At 43.1% G+C, this 16126-nt stretch overlaps 1 protein-coding gene across 1 annotated transcript in view; it reads left to right on the top strand.

Moving 5' to 3' along the window:
• Positions 1-16126, top strand: part of trpm5 (transient receptor potential cation channel, subfamily M, member 5) — a 70528-nt gene that overhangs the window by 20171 nt on the left and 34231 nt on the right. Inside the window, exons 8-12 of the mRNA XM_048607002.1 lie at positions 2267-2635; positions 5139-5279; positions 6169-6292; positions 7952-8097; positions 11888-12000. Of these exons, the coding sequence (XP_048462959.1) occupies positions 2267-2635; positions 5139-5279; positions 6169-6292; positions 7952-8097; positions 11888-12000 (893 nt within the window). The remainder of the gene's footprint in view (positions 1-2266; positions 2636-5138; positions 5280-6168; positions 6293-7951; positions 8098-11887; positions 12001-16126) is intronic.

Raw genomic sequence — 16126 nt, 5'->3', positions numbered from 1 at the left:
ACCTGTTCTCTCAGGTAGATGTCAATGATTTATGGTGTTATTTTTAAGGAAACTGTAAGATTACGGGAAGCTACAATCATGGCTAACAGTCACCTGATTTCAAATATCAGCCTCCTTGGTATTTTTTGTTAACAAAAGTCTCTTAATCTTAGATACAAGATTACAGTTGATCAAGCGTCAATTGCCATTTGCAGTAGAAAGTTTCAAACATTTACCATCCTTTGGGTAGATAATACAGAGGGTGCAGTGATGCCCATCTAGAAAGTCATGGAGAGGTTTCCTAGGCAAAGAGGCATCCATTTAATGGTTAATTGGCCATTAATAGACGAGGTAAGATTTCAGAAGCCAGCAGCTCTCCAGTAACAGCGGCACCACTGGGAGATGTGGCCAGTGCTGGTATTACACTTCATGCTCAAGGAGGTAGGTTACAGAGTTATAGAATTATATAGCACAGAAACAGACCCTTCAGTCCAACTCATCCATGCCAAGCAGATATCCTAATCTGACCTAATGCTCAGTCACTACTTTGTAAGTGATTGGGAGTTGCTGATGAGTTTGTGGAGAGTGGCAGGGTTTGTGAAGCCATGAGAGAGGCCAGCTGGCAGAACGTGACACTTGGGGAGGGGGGTCTCCGATATGCTGTAAGGTCCTGCACAGAGAAACATGATAGGTTGGGAGCTTTGTGTGGGCCTTTCCCCATCACATGCTAATCTCAGCAGCAGAGGAGTGAGGCTCTTAAATGAGCTTTTATTCTGCCTTAGAGCCTCAATTGACCAACTGGGTGGCGAGTTACCGAATTCCATCTCCCCATTGGTTAAATTGCAGGCCACATGGGAATTGGATTGCAGTTGGGAGTGAAGTCAAGTCTGGACAATACTGAACCAGGATAACACGTTTCCATTGTTAGAGCTACAAGAGAACCAGTTGTGGTTTCTTATTGTTGGATTTCATGTGCTCTCCCACCCTCAAACCTGACAGTGGGGCAAGTGTACAATCCTGCCAGAAAACACAAAGTGCGGGAGATCACAGCGAGTCAGGTAGCATCCGAAGAGAGAGCAAGCTAACATTTCAAGTCAAAACGACTCTTCATCAGAGCTGACGTGAAGCGTGAAAGGGGGCAGCATTTATGCAATAGGGTAGGGGTGGAGTGCCAGGGGTAAAAGGTGCTGACAGTGCAGTTTAAGTGATTGGAATGTGAGAATGGCAGAGCAATGGTGTGTCCAACTGCCAAACTGGAGTGGGGGTAGGGGAAAGAGGACATGATGACAGAGACCATAACAAGTATAACCAAAAGAAAGGGAAAAAAATGGGAGTGAGTTCACAATCTGAAGGTGTTGAACTCAATGTTAAGTCCAGAAGGTTGTAAAGTGCCTTTTCTGAAGATTGAGATGGTGTTCCTCCGGTTTGCACTGTGATTTGCTGGAACATTGCGGCATACCGAGGACAGACACCTGGCTAACTTCACTTTGGAAAGGTCTGACTCTAGATTTTAAACCATGTCCTCTAGATCTAGACACCACACTTAGTGGAAATGGTCGCTTTCTACATACCATATATGTACTCTTTCATATGTTATAACTTAAATTAAATTACCCCTTAACTATCAGATAATACAAACCTGGTTTCTGTAATCTCTTCTCATAATTTAACCTTGAAGTTCAGGTTGTCTTCTTGTAAATTTGCACTGCACTCCCACCCGTGCAAATATATCCTTCCTAAGGTACAGTGTCTAGCAGTGCTTGGAATGCTCCAGGTATAGTCTAACCAAAGACTTTGTCTACCTGAAGCATAATTTCTACACCTGTACTTACTACCTTTCCTTGATTAAAAAGGCGATTGAAATAACTCCAGAGGCTGGTATCTTGTCACCAAGTCACCCTTTATTGATACATGGAAAGTCCTTGACACTGGTCCAGCTCCCTCAAAGCCAGCTCTGAGTGCCAGAATGTCTGACACTCCTCTTTTTATCTGTCAGCCAGGGCTCCCTGATTGGACCAGATTTCCATCACACCAGCAGCAACAACAATAACTTGTCGGCCCAGATCCTGAAGAAAATATTAACTGTTTGGTTGAGGCTTAGCTTTGTTTTGGGATTTTGCTGTGGACTGATTTAGAGTCCCTCTGTTCAGGATATGTCCTGAGTGAGGCTATGCAATAGTCTCCACTTGACTGGTGTTCCCAAGCCCAGTTGGACTGGCAAGAGTCATTTTAACATGTCCTAATCAAGGTCATGTACAAGAATAATATGTGTACTTTTGTTTTGTAGTCATGTGACCTGGAAGAAGTAATGATGGATGCCTTGGTTAACGACAAGCCAGAGTTTGTCCGACTGTTCATTGACAATGGGATGAACATGTATGACTTCCTCACCTATGGCCGGCTCCAGGAACTCTACCGTTCCATCTCGCAGAAGAGCCTTCTCTATGAGCTCTTACTGAAGAAGCATGAGGAACAAAGACTTACTATAACTGGCATGAACCCCACTTCACACCGTGACACAACAGAGAAGAGGCCCAAGTTTACCCTGTATGAAGTATCTAAAGTGCTAAAGGATTTTCTACACGATGCATGCAAGGGGATTTTCCAGGAATCCAACCCCTCTCGCAAGCATTTGGGTGTTAGGAAGTCAATAACAGTAAGTGCAAGGCCCAACAGTCAGTTCTTGGACAAGTATATTGTGTGTGGTGTGTGTCTTTTATTGACATCAGCTTTTTATAACTGAATTCCCATTCTAAGATTGCTTTATTGGGATTTGAATTCTTGCTCTGCTGGACAATTGATCTAAATTATTATTAATTTAGTAACATAGTCTTGACACAAACCCTGATCAGAACACTGAATTGTGCTTTCAAACTATATGGATCACTGAATTTTCTATAAGGATACATCAAAAGACCAGACACAGTTACTCCTTATGGAACCTTTCATTTCAAGAATATCCACATTTATCTACAGCTCCTGTTATGATAGAGTTTCATGATGCGAAAAGTCATCCATTAGAAGGCGCAGTACAATAGCTGAAGCTGTATTCTGGTGATCGTACATGGTTTTATACACCTCGTGCTTCATACAACCTTTTCCTTTAAAACTTTTTAAAATTAAAAACGGGACTTGTTTAATGTTGGAAAGGATTATTGTGGTTTTAAGACTTCAGGGGGATATTTTTTACGATAGGGTGAAAACAGGTGCTTAAATGGGTGCTGTGCTGAGCCATGACTGTCTGAAAGAACACAATTTTGGTCTTAATTTCAGACCACCATCATTTGAACCACCCTGAAGCTGGGACTGTAAGTTTAGCACACATACTAGGGGGCATTCATTTAAGGTGATGGGGAGAAAGTTCAAAGGAGATGTGAGGGGCAAATTTTTTACACAGAGAGTGGTAGGTGCCTGGAATGTGCTGCCACGATGTTAGTGGAGGCAGATTCGATAGGGGCATTTAAGGGGCATTTAGATAAGCACATGAATATGCAAGGAATGGAGGGATATGGACCAAGGGCAGGCAGTAGGGATTACTTTAATTTGGTGTCATATTCGGCGCAACATCATGGGCCAAAGGGCCCGTTCCTGTGCTGTACTGTTCTACGTTCTATGTAAGCACTGATTAGACGGAATTTTACAGGAGCAGTATATCAGTGTACAAAACCCAATCCCACACAAACTGCTAGGTGTGCTGGTTGACAGGTTTCAGGATGATTCTGAGACTGAATGAGAGGGTTTTGGTTACAGTAGTGGAAGTATGACCTGTACCCACAATGAGGCAGGGGTCCATTTCATTGTCCTGTCCCTTTTTTATTATACTAGCTACTGTTTCTCTGCCTGCTCTTATGTCCTCCTCCCATTCCAGACCAAATGGGATTCCCAGCAAGGTGCCAATGACCAGGCATGCTCTTTCACCTGCCTGTTGTGTCTAACAGGGGAGAATAGTTTCTTGGGTGAACCTCACAGAGAATTTCTGGAATAGATGCTGTTGAGTGTTGATCTTGTTTTGAAAGCCCTCTCCAAATTTCCAGCAGCAAGTGAACAGTGAGAGGTGATCCATCTTTAACCAGCACCTGCAATCCTCAAGCAGTCACTTGTGCTTACTTTAGTCAAGCTGTTCGGACTGGTTGTCGCACACCTTCCAAGCGGAAGGGACTTGGGCCTACATCTTCTAGCTCAGAGTCAGGGACACTACCACTGTGCCACAAGACCCCTCAGCAACCGCTCGTATACTCCCAGCTCACTATTGATAGGGGACATTAGGTCATGCCTTATACATGTAAAATACCAAGCAGTGTATTTAATAAGCGCTAGCAGGTAATGTAAGTGGTAATCACTCCCTTAGCAATGTTCCACTTGATGTTTCCTAGCACTAGCTTCAACTCCTTTACCAAGATGGTGTCTTGTGCTTGATGCAGGCCCGAAGCCACGTTGGAGAGTATTTACTGCAAGAAGGAGCTGTCAAGCCTGTATTCTTGCGAATACATTTTGAAGTAGTGGTTTATCCATGCATTGATCTCTTCAATATTTAACAGCTACAACTGCTGAAAGATAATGAAGTATAACCTATTAAGGTTTCTGAAATTAAAACTCAACAAATTAGGAACTCATGTCCCCTCCCAGCTAAAATGTTTTGCTAAACTCTTCTTACTGTCAAGGCAAAATGCACTCCCTGCGATCTGGGCACTTAATCAAACATACTTACTTACAATAGAGGACCCCAGCCTCACTGACAATCCCCTCTGGTAGCAGCATGTTTCCAACCATGTGCTGTGACACTCTCATTCCCCATTAAGTTATTCCTGCCTAACCTCTCACTAAGATAAGATCCCCAACATCCAGAAGATACTACGTGACCAACGAGAAAAGGAATTGCCATTTTACTGTGGCATAGGGTGTAACACACTACTCTCATCCAATTGGAAGTGGGAGGCAAGGAGAGGAAAGGGTTGTGGTGGGAGGAGAGATCAAGTGTCTTTGCACCAGAAAAAGGATGAGAAGAGATATAGGATGTGACAGAAAGGATTTGTCCTGTTTTGGAAAGGGCAAGTAAAAGCAAGATAGTGACTAATGACCCACCTATGTGGATGGCTTACCTTTGATGAAACAGATTGAATTTAAACATCTGAACACAAAATCCATGTACTTTTTTTCAGGAGTTGAACAGCAAGTTACGCGGGCAGAGGTTGTTTGTGATGCCTGATTTAAGCCAGAAGCTGGAAAACCCTTGGAGGGACCTCTTCTTGTGGGCAATCCTGCAGAACCGACAGGAAATGGCTAACTACTTCTGGGAAATGGTGAGCAGAGAAACCTAGGCCTTGCTGCATTTCAGGCCATCAGCATGAGTTTAGTGGAGATGAGGGCCCAGTCTTTTCAGTCTCTGGATAGTCAGAGACCAGATGGATGTTTCCCCATAAGACAAGCCTCAGGACCATGCAGAGTCCCAACACACTAACCGACCGGCTATGTGGAATTTGCCTAGCGCCCAGAACCCTCGGCTAAGTCCCCAAGAGTTGACGAGTTCAGAGGATTCTGACTGACTTTGACTTTGACTGAATAGTTAGCCAGGAAATGAAAAAGTTAGAGAAATTATAACCTGCTCTAACTCCTGGGTACTGATCCATGTGACCCACAAATCATTGTCACTGACACGTGATCCTGACCAGTAGTCCTTCCCCGACCACCCCCTCCAACCTGCTCTGGACCTGACTGAACTCAGTTATCCACCTGGCACCTGTACCCCTCACCCACCTCGACTGACACCTGGAATGAGCAGACTGCTCTCTGAGGAAAAGCAAGACAGGCTAGGCCCTATCCTGGAAGAGTCGGAGGTAACTGAATTGAGACATATAAGATCCTAAGAGGACTTAACTGGGTGGATGTTGAGAGGATGTTTCCTCTTGTGGGAGAGTCTAGAACTGGGGGGTCATAATTTAAGGGGACACCCATTTAAAACATATGAGGAAACCTTTTGTTTCTGTCTGCGGGCTGAGAGTTTTTGGAATTCCCTTCCTCAAATAGCTGTGGATGCACAATCTTGACATATTTTATGTTAGAGGTTCAACACAAGTGTCAATTGTTGGTAATTAGTCTGTATTTACCAAGCTGCAATTCTGGTTTAATGTGTACCACCTTTGAGCTGACAAGGACATTCTCTCTCTCGCTCCCTCTCTCTCGCTCTCACAGGGTCCGGAGGCAGTGCCGGCAGCCCTGGCCGCATGCAAGATTTTGAAAGAAATGGCTCATCTTGAATCAGACACGGAGACGTCTCAGAGCATGAAGAAGGCAAAATATGATCAACTGGCACTAGGTACTGTGGGACACAAAATCCGCACAGCAACATCCTTTACAACACCATTGATGCACTGATCATGGACCTGATTAGAAAATTCTTTTCTAAAGGGAGAAGGGCGATCAATCTTGTTTTCAATTATCAATCGAGTAAAGCCCTAAGACGTCTTGAGTGCAGCTTCTGATTGCTTCTCAAATTAGCTTTTCCCTCTGGTTGGGAGCCCAGTCTATGTGTTGATCCCTCTCCAAGTAAAGAAGAACTTCCTAATATCAGTCCTAATTTTGCCAAAATTAGTTTCAACCTGTGCCTCTTGCTTCCCACCGCCCCGTTCCATTCCTCCAAACATCCAAACTTAGCATTTAAGTAACTTTGCTCAGATGTTCTACATCACTTACAATGCATAATTTTGTAGAATCCCCCCTCAGATACCAATTTCCAAGGTTTTACAGACCTGTAAAGACTATCACATGTAAAGACTGTACCTTTGTATTTTCCTGTATTTTGATTTTGTACTGAAATGGGGAATAAAAGACCCTTTATAAAAAATAAGGCTTGTGGAGAGGTAACTGCACTTCTTAAAAGCAAGTTGCTCATTGTGAGTCTGGTACACAGGCATGGTGGCACAGTGGTTAGCACTTGCTGCCTCACAACACCAGGGACCTGGGTTTGATTCCACCCTTGGGCAACTGTCTGTGTGAAGTTTGCACATTCTCCCCATGTCTGCATGGGTTTCCTCCCACAGCCCAAAGATGTGCAGGCTAGATGGATTGGCCGTAGTGCTCAGGGATGTGTAGATTAGGTGGGTTATAGGGGGATGGGTCTGGGTGGGATGCTCTGAGGTTCGGTGTGGACTTGTTGGGCTGAAGGGCCAATAGGGATTCTACGTGAGTGTTGTTTACACTGCTGTTTGTTCAAGACGGGTTAAAAGGCCTGGTAGGAGTCACTGAGTGGTCTGTGGATTGGGTAACCTGTTGTTATTGACGAAGTCCTCCTGCCTGCTTACAATTGTGTTATCACCTCGCAGGTTGATGAACAGCTTGTGGGTGTGAATGTTTGGGTCAGAAGCCAAGTGGACCTCCTTGAAAGAAAATGTTGTCCTTTTTCTCTTCAGCCTTGAGCCTGAAGAAGGCCAGTTTATTTTTCTTCACCAATTACTATAAGCTATGGCTCTTAACCAATAAGTCAGAAACTATGCCCGTGCCTCCTGCAAGCAAAAGCAATTGGAGAAGGAAGCTTGAGGAGCAGCAAAATCTGTCAAGCTGAAATGATCAACTCATTGAATCCTGTAGGCAGGGACTATTGAAATCTTTTCCCAGTCTTTCCCTTTTGTCTGTGTCTTCCTGTATGTGTGTAGAAGTTGTTTTATAAGGGGTTAGAGTTTTAACAGTGGAGTTTTAAGTTGTGGGTTCATTATTCCTTATCTGTAGCTACATTCTGTTTATTTGTAATGGATAGTAATCCTTGTTACAGACAGAAGCCTGGTATGGGCTTTCTCTCAACCTGCATCTAAAAGACAGATTACTTGAGGAATTTTGCATACATATATAAAATCTTTAACTTTTTTGATAACCCCAGCAATAATGGTTAGATGTAGATGTAGAGCCTGTCTGTTTATAATGCAGTAATATCCTGTAATAATTTGAAGTGATTCATCTTTTTTCTCCCCTCTGGTTGCAGATCTGTTTGGCCAGTGTTACACCAACAGTGAGGACAGAGCTTTTTACTTGCTGATTCGCAAGACCAAGTACTGGAGCAAGACCACCTGCCTGCAGTTAGCAACAGAAGCGGATGCTAAATCCTTCTTTGCACATGATGGTGTTCAGGTACTGATTTGGTGTCTCAACTTTACTGTCTGCATCTATAATTTTGACAATGTAGATCTGTCTTTTTCACAAAGCAACTGGCTGCCATTAAGATGGCTTTCTTTTCTCTCATAATAGGCATTTTGCTACTTCTCTCATAAGGCTTTTGTTCCGCAGGGGTGTAGGATGTTAGTCATGGTGACACTGCAATATTCTCTTCCTCGACACCTTTGATCTGATGGACCACACGGTCCTTCTGAAGGTCATAGAATCCCTACAGTGTGGAAACAAGCTCTTCGGCCCAACAAGTCCACACTGACCCTCAGAGCGTCCCACCCAGACCCAACTCCCTAATCTTCCTATCCCTGAACACTGTGGGGCAATTTAGCATGGCCAATCCATCTAACCTGGGAGGAAACTGGAGCAGCCGGAGGAAACCCATGCAGACACGGGGAGTATATGCAAACTCCACACAGACAGTCGCCCGAGGGTGGAATTGAACCCGGGTCCCTGGCGCTGTGAGGCAGCAAGTGCTAACCATCGAGCCACCATGCCGCCCTCCATTACTGTCCTCTGATCTGGCTCATTCACCCAATTTGAGGTTCTTCTCCACTTAGTGACATTGTTTGTTGGCATTAAATCGGTTTGAGTATGTGCATTATTAGTATCCATCCCTATTTCCAGCACTTTGATCAACTTCACAACATCTTCAGGATCCAAGTTCAATATATAGACCATAAATAACTTGAAGGGTATAAAGCTTTTATATAAGGAGTAGACTCTGACTTGCCTCATGAGTGACATTAACTGTCCATTCAGAAACTGTAACAAAAACAGAAATTGCTGGAGAAACTCAGCAGATCTGGCAGCATCTGAGGAGAGAAAAGCAGTGTTCACATTTCAGGTCCAGTGATCCTCCTTCTGATTGTAGCTAAGAGAAGTCTGGTGTATATGCTGAAGGTGGAGGAACGGGTAAACGATAGGTGGAAATAGAGGCAAGAAAAGAAAGAATATAACAGTTGGGTGGACAAAGGAATGGGTAAAGGTCAGCCTGGGAGAATCAAGAGCTGCTAATGGGGAACGTAATGGGTTGTTTATGATAACAGGCCATGTGATGACAAGGCCTGTTGTGTGGGGTTGAGGGAAGGACATGGGAGAAGGTGCTCAGGCCCTAAAATTATTGAACTTAATCTTGAGTCCTGAAGGCTACAGGGTTCCCAATTGGAAAATGAAATGCTGTTCTTCCAGCTTGTGTTGAGCTTCACTGGAACACTTCAAAAACCCAAGACAGAGATGTTAGCCAGGGAACACGGTGGTGTGTTGAAGCAGCAGGCAACAGGAAGCTGAGGGTCATTTTTATGGACAGAACATAGATGTTCTGCAGAACGGTTGCCCAGTTTGTGTTTTGTCTCTCTGTTAGAGAGCAGAACACATTGTGAGAAGCGACTGGGGAGACGAAACACGGACTGCTGCCTGCTTTAAAAACACGTGCATGCTGTCTGTTTTAATAAAAGACCCCTGAGCTCCCTGTTGCCTGACATTTCAACACACCATCATGTTCCCTGGCTAACATCTCTGCCTCGGGCCTGCTGCTGTGCTGCAGCGAAGCTCAGAGCAAGCTGGGGAAGAACAGCATCTCATTTCCCACTTGAGAATCCTTCAGCCTTCAGGACTCCAGATCGAGTTCAATAATTTTCGGGCCTGAGCACCTTCTCCCATGTCCTTACGCCAACCTTATCAAACCGGGCCTTGTCATCACAGGCTGATACTACAACCAATCCATTGTCAGCTACTGATACTCCCCATTAGCAGCTATTCATTCACCCAGGTTGAACTTTACCCAGTCCTTTTGTCTGTCCAACTGTTTCTTTTTTCTCTCTCTCTTTGGGCTTTCTCTTCAACTAAAGTTTACTCCTCCCCTCCCCTCCCCCCACCAGCATAAATACCAACCTTTTTCCAAGCTACCATCAGTTCTGAAGAAGGGTCACTGAACCCAAAACATGAAATCTGCTTTCTCTCCACAGAAGTTGACTGAGTTTTTCCGGCAATTTTTGTTTCTGATTTCTGGAGTCCACACTTCTTTGGCTTTTTTTTTTCATTAATAAACTGTGATTTTTATTTCCATTAATTTCAGATCTAAATGATCATCTGAATCTTTTGTGAAACTCCTATAGGGTTTTTTTTTGGAGTTTTGATGCTTTGATTACTGGATGACATTTCCTGACCAATTGGAGTCTTGGTCTGTCTGAACCTCAGGAGGTGGGCATGGTCTGCACAGATAGCATTATTGTAGGGACTCTTCCCTACAAATCATTGGTATTTTCCCCTACTCCTGGGGACAAGAAGCGACGAATCCTTTGCTGTTGGAATGTAAATGGTACTTGTGATGTGGGGTAGGGTCTGTTTTATTGTTGGTCTGCTGCTCCAATTCACTGTGTTACTTACAGTGATGATTTACCGAGTTATGAGACAGTGGAATACATCAGGCTATACCCCTGGCTTTGACTGGTTTGGTACCTGATCTCAGCCTGGGTTGTGACTTGGACACCCTAAGTTAGCCTTGGAACCTCAGGAATAAAGGGGAACGCAGCAACTCACATCTCCACAGCAAGTTGAACTCAGCGAAGTATCTCAAGAAAGGAGATGTGGACAGACACCTGCTTGCTATCTTTGTCAAAAAATGCTGATTCAAATATTGGCATAAAGGACCATCAGATGGGGGTCTGGGAGTTGGTGATATATAAAGAGCTTAACGTGGAAGAAACAAGTAGGACTTGAGTGCCAATACTGTTGAGGATTGGCGTGGTATTCACCTTATCTACTATATTGTTTGGTTACTGCATTGAAGTTTGTTAGAACTTGCTTGTTAAATGTATTGATTATTAGCTTGAGGCCTTGTTGATTTTTTAAAAAAAATTCTTGTATGGGATGGAGATATCGCTGGCAAAGTCTTCGTTTGTTGCCCATCCCTAGGGCTGATTGGTTTTCCAGGCCATTTCAGATGATAGTAAAGGGTCAACTGCATTGTGGGCCTGAAATCACATGCAGCCCAGATTTCCTTCCCTAAAAGGCATTAGTGATGGAAGTTTATTTTAAAAGCAGAGGTTACATGGTTACTATTAGGTTACCTCTTTAATTCCAGATCTTTGTTGAATCATCGGCCGTGGTGGGATCCGAACCCACATCCCCAGAACGTTAAAATAAAACAAAGAACTGCAGATGCTGCAGTCTTGAAACAAAAACACTAATCTCTGGCAAAACTCAGCCGATTTGGCAGCATCTGCGAGGAGAACGCAGAGTTAATATTTCAAGTCTGGTGACTTTGAAGAGTTCTGTTTTTGTCCCCAAAACATTAGGCTAGGTCTCTGGCTAGTCCAGTGACATTCCCACTGCATCACAGCCTCCCCCCATGATCTGCACTGAGCCTGCTGATATCTTCATTCACATTCATGGGTAAGAACTTCCCAGCAGGAATCTGTATCTGCATAGCCCCATGCCCCACGTCTTATCCCAGGAAACTGGAGACATCCCCCTGTAGACATGAGTGGTTCGATAAGCCCAATTCATCATACATTGTGAATTAAAGCTGTGACTTTGCTAGTTGGTATGGTTCAGCGTCATCCAGTAAACCATCCATGTACGAGATGGATATTCTTTAAATACGAAGAAAGACTTGCATTTGCTTATTTATGTTTAAATGACCAGTGGATATCTCAAAGTGATAACATTATCGTGCAAAAAGAGGCCATTTAGCTTGCTTTATCAATGCTATCTCCCATCATTGATAATCATGTTAGTTTCTGCATTTTAGGCACTGTTGACAAAAATCTGGTGGGGTGATATGTCAACGGATACTCCAATCTGGAAGTTGTTATGTGGGTTCTGGTGTCCTCCTCTGATACTTACCAACCTTATCACCTTCAGGTAATGACATAACAATGAGAGAACATTCCTGTATGTAATAGTTGCATTTGTACCTATCAGTTCAGGATGTTTCAAAATGTTTTGCATTACAACTTGTAAAGTTGTAAACAACTTGTGAAATTCAGTGACTACTAATATGGGTAATCCCTCACTGTGGTAATTTAGCAAAGGTAAAAATAATGCCCAGTTAATTTACATTTAAGTGGGATTGGTTGAGAATGGAACGTTTGTCCTGATCACTAGAGGAACTCGCTTCATATTGTCCAAGGGACTTTAACGGCCACCTCAATCATTAAAACAGACGAGGCATCTAATTGTCATCTTCTCTAGTGGTCAGTTCCCTGAAATGCTGTGCCACCTTCGTACCCACAGTGTCAGCCTCAAGTATCAGGTCAAATCCTGAGCCGCTGACCCAAATGTTCCACCAACTGAATTTTGTAGCTGTCACAGCGGCTTGGTGCTGATCAAGACCAATGTCATGATCTTGGTGAAGTAGTAAAGCCCATGTTGTGTGGTAAGAAATATTTATGGGTCACACAAGTACACAGACTCCTCACCCTGGAGGGCATATGTGGTCCCACTTTTCAGACCCTAGTGAGAAAGAGATCAGAATAAGAAATTATGTGATGAGTCCCGACCTCCGTACAAGAGGAGAAAAATCAGTAGGATGATATACTTTGAGCACACAACAGAAGATTCCACAGGTACCATGATCAAGGTAACTAGAGGAATGATCAGAATGAGGATAGATGCTGGTATAGAGTTATAGAGTCATACAGCACGGAAATAGACCCTTTGGTCCAACCAGTCCATGCAGACCACAATCCTAAACCAAACTAGTCCCACCTGCCTGTGCTTGGCCCATATCCCTTCAAACCTTTCTTATTCATGTTCTTGTCTTTTAAACATTAGAACTGTACCCGTTTCCACCGCTTCCTCTGGCAGTTCATTCTGCACACGAATCACTCTGTGCATTAGAATAAAAATTGCCCCTCATGTCTTTTTTAAATCTTTCTCCTCTCATCTTAAAAAGATGCTCCCCCTAGTTTTGAACTCCCCATCCTAGGGAAAAGGCACCTGCGTTCACCTTACCTGTACCCTTCATGACTTAGTAGTTGGAGGAAATAATGGCACAAACAGTGGACTTATTCCAAATCCTGTCCAGGAACATTAAACAAAAATCTCAGATAAATAAGCAATATCGCTGTTTCGCAAACAGCGAAGCCATTAACAAAGCCATTATCTATGTATGTCATGCTCCATTCATATTGATTGTGAACAGAATGAAATGGTGACTCCATGTGGCTAGAATGGGTACTGTTAATTTTGGTTTCATTGTTTACAAAGGAGTTTATTTTCACATCCAAGTATTAAAATATTGTGAAAGGTAGATTTAGTACAGATATCATAGAATCTTAGATATATGGAAGTACTTCCTTACACAAAAGATAGACGACAGGTGCTAGTGAACTAAGTCAATTGTTCAGCAATAATGTAACCCTAAGAGCTCTATGCATCATTCACTACAGGAATTTGAGGGTAGGAATGTTCTGTATTAATTTCTTTTGGGATAACTACTATCGATAATTGAACTAAACAACAATTTCAGAGAGTTTAAAGAGTACCTTGAAATGTGTGGCAGAAATAATGCTATGTAGTTATCCTATTGATAACTCTCCAGTTCCCTGTTTGAATTGGATCATAAACCTGCTCCAAATCCAGGCTCCCTTAAAACGCAGGAAGGGATTTTCCACACAGATAGTGTGAAGTAGCTTATTTTGGGACAAAGAACAGGGTGGTAATACAACTTGGAAGGTGTATGTTTAGGTGAAGTAGAGAAACAAAAGGGTTGCAAAGTCCAAATATATAATTTCTAAATATTGCACCACATGTTAGCGAAACTTATATTTATTGTCCATCCCTAAATACCCTTGAGAATGTGGTGGTCAGCTGCTTTCTTCACCAGTGCAGACCATGTGGCATACATACATCCACTATGATGTTAGGAAATGAATTCCTGAGCTTGGAACCAGAAATACTGAAGAGACAGTGATACATTTCCAAACCAAGATGGTGAGTGGCGTGGAGGGGAACTTGCTGGTGGTGTTTCCAAACAACTGCTGCCCTTGGATGGTCCACGTCATGGGTTTGTAAATTGGTGTTGAAAGTGGCTTAGTGAATTGCTGTAGTGCATCATGTAGATAATACACATTGCTGCTGCTCTGTACCAGTGGTGGAAGGGTTGAATGCTGAAGATGGATGAGGTGCCAATCAAACAGGCTAACATCGCATTTGGGAACAGGAAAGGTCCATTTGGCCCTCATCCTGCTCTACCATCCAGTGAGATAATGGTTGATCTAGTTGCGGTCTCATTTCCACTTTTCTGACTGACTGCCTGCACACCACCTTCACTCTGACAATCCTTGACTCCCTTCATGTCAAAAATCTAACTCCGCTCGGAATAAATTCAAAGTCAAGCTTGCACTGCCTTCTGGGGAAGGGAATTCCACACATCACCAATTGTTTAAGTGAAAGCGAATTGTCCTTATTTCTCTTTAAACTATGGCCAGTGGCTCTACACTGTCCTGTAAGCGAATCATCCTCCAGTTGCCAAATCTCTATTGTCTCCTCAAGATTTCACATGTTTCAATAAGATCACTCCTCATTCTTCTAAACTCCAGTGGACATAGGCCTAACCTGTTCAACTGTTTTACTTAAGATAAACCTTTCATCCCAGGAATGAATGATCTGAACCTTCCCTGAACCTGCTGCTAAAGCAATTGTACATTTTCTTTCAACTAAGGAGACCAAAAGTGTACACTGTACTCCAGATATGGTTTCGTGTATGTCCTCCACAGCGAAAGCATAACTTTTACGCTTTTACATTTCCATTCCTCTTGCAATAAATGACATTTGTCTTCCTAATTATTTGCTGTACCTGCATTTGAATTTTGTGATCCATGTACCAGGATACCCAGATCCCTCTGTACCACTGGGTTCTGCAGTCTCTCCCCATTTAAACAGTGCACTGCTTTTATATCCTTCCTCCCAAAATGGACACGTTCACGTTATCAAAGCAGCAATTGCTGGAGAAACTAGGCAAGTCAGCAGCATCTTTTGCAGGGAAAGCAGAGTTAATGTTTCAAGTCCACGATCCTCCTTCAGAACTGGTTGTGGTTTCTCTCCACAAATGCTAAGTTTCTCCAGCAATTTCTATTTTTGATTCAGATCTTCAGAATCCGCAGTTGTTTTATTTAAGTTCATGTTATACTCCATCTGCCAAATTTTTATTCACTCGCATAACCTGTATATAGTCCTTGTACACTCGAGATTTTCTCTTGACAGTTTACTATCCTACCTGTTTTGGTGTTATCAGCAAAGCTAGCCACCATTCATTCTCTGTCCTGTGCAATATCATTGATATAGCTGGTAAATAGTTGAGACCTCATCACTGACCCTTTTGACACTTCAGTTATAGCTTGCCAACCCAAAAAAGATTCATTTTATCCCTTTTGTTTGTTCCTGTTTGCTAATAAATTCCTTATCTGTGCTAATACATTTCTGCCTACATCACGTACATTTACCTTGTGCAGCAACCTTTGATTTGGCATTCTATCGAATGCCTTTTGGAAACCCAAGTACACACATCTACTGCTTCCCTTCTGTCCACCATGGATGTATTGATCCAACAGACAACTTCAATATGATTTCTCTTTCACATGTTGGCTCTGCCTAATCACATTGTGATTTTTCAACCTACTAGAAGCACCCTACCAAAAGTTCCTTAATATTGCACTCAAGCACCTTCCCTGTGACAGATGTCAGGCTAACTAATTTTTGGTTCCCTTTTTCTGTCTCTTCTGTCCCTATACTGTGCAAGTAGGCCATTTGGCCTATTAAGTCAACACCAATCCTCCAAACAGCATCCCACCCAGATCCACTGCCCCTACCCTATGACCCTGTATTTCCAATGGTTAATCCATCTAGCCTGCACATCCCTGGGCACTATGGGCAATTTAGCATGGCCAATCCACCTAGCCTGCACATCTTTGGACTGTGGGAGGGAACCAGAGGAAACCCATGCAGACACGGGGAGAATGTCTGTGTGGCTTTTGCACAATCACCT

This window comes from Rhincodon typus, chromosome 17 (assembly GCF_021869965.1).
Source record: "Rhincodon typus isolate 14 chromosome 17, sRhiTyp1.1, whole genome shotgun sequence".
NCBI classification, from domain to species: domain Eukaryota; kingdom Metazoa; phylum Chordata; class Chondrichthyes; order Orectolobiformes; family Rhincodontidae; genus Rhincodon; species Rhincodon typus.
Note: the sequence above shows the minus strand (reverse complement) of the source record. Positions and strands in the feature narration are given on the sequence as shown.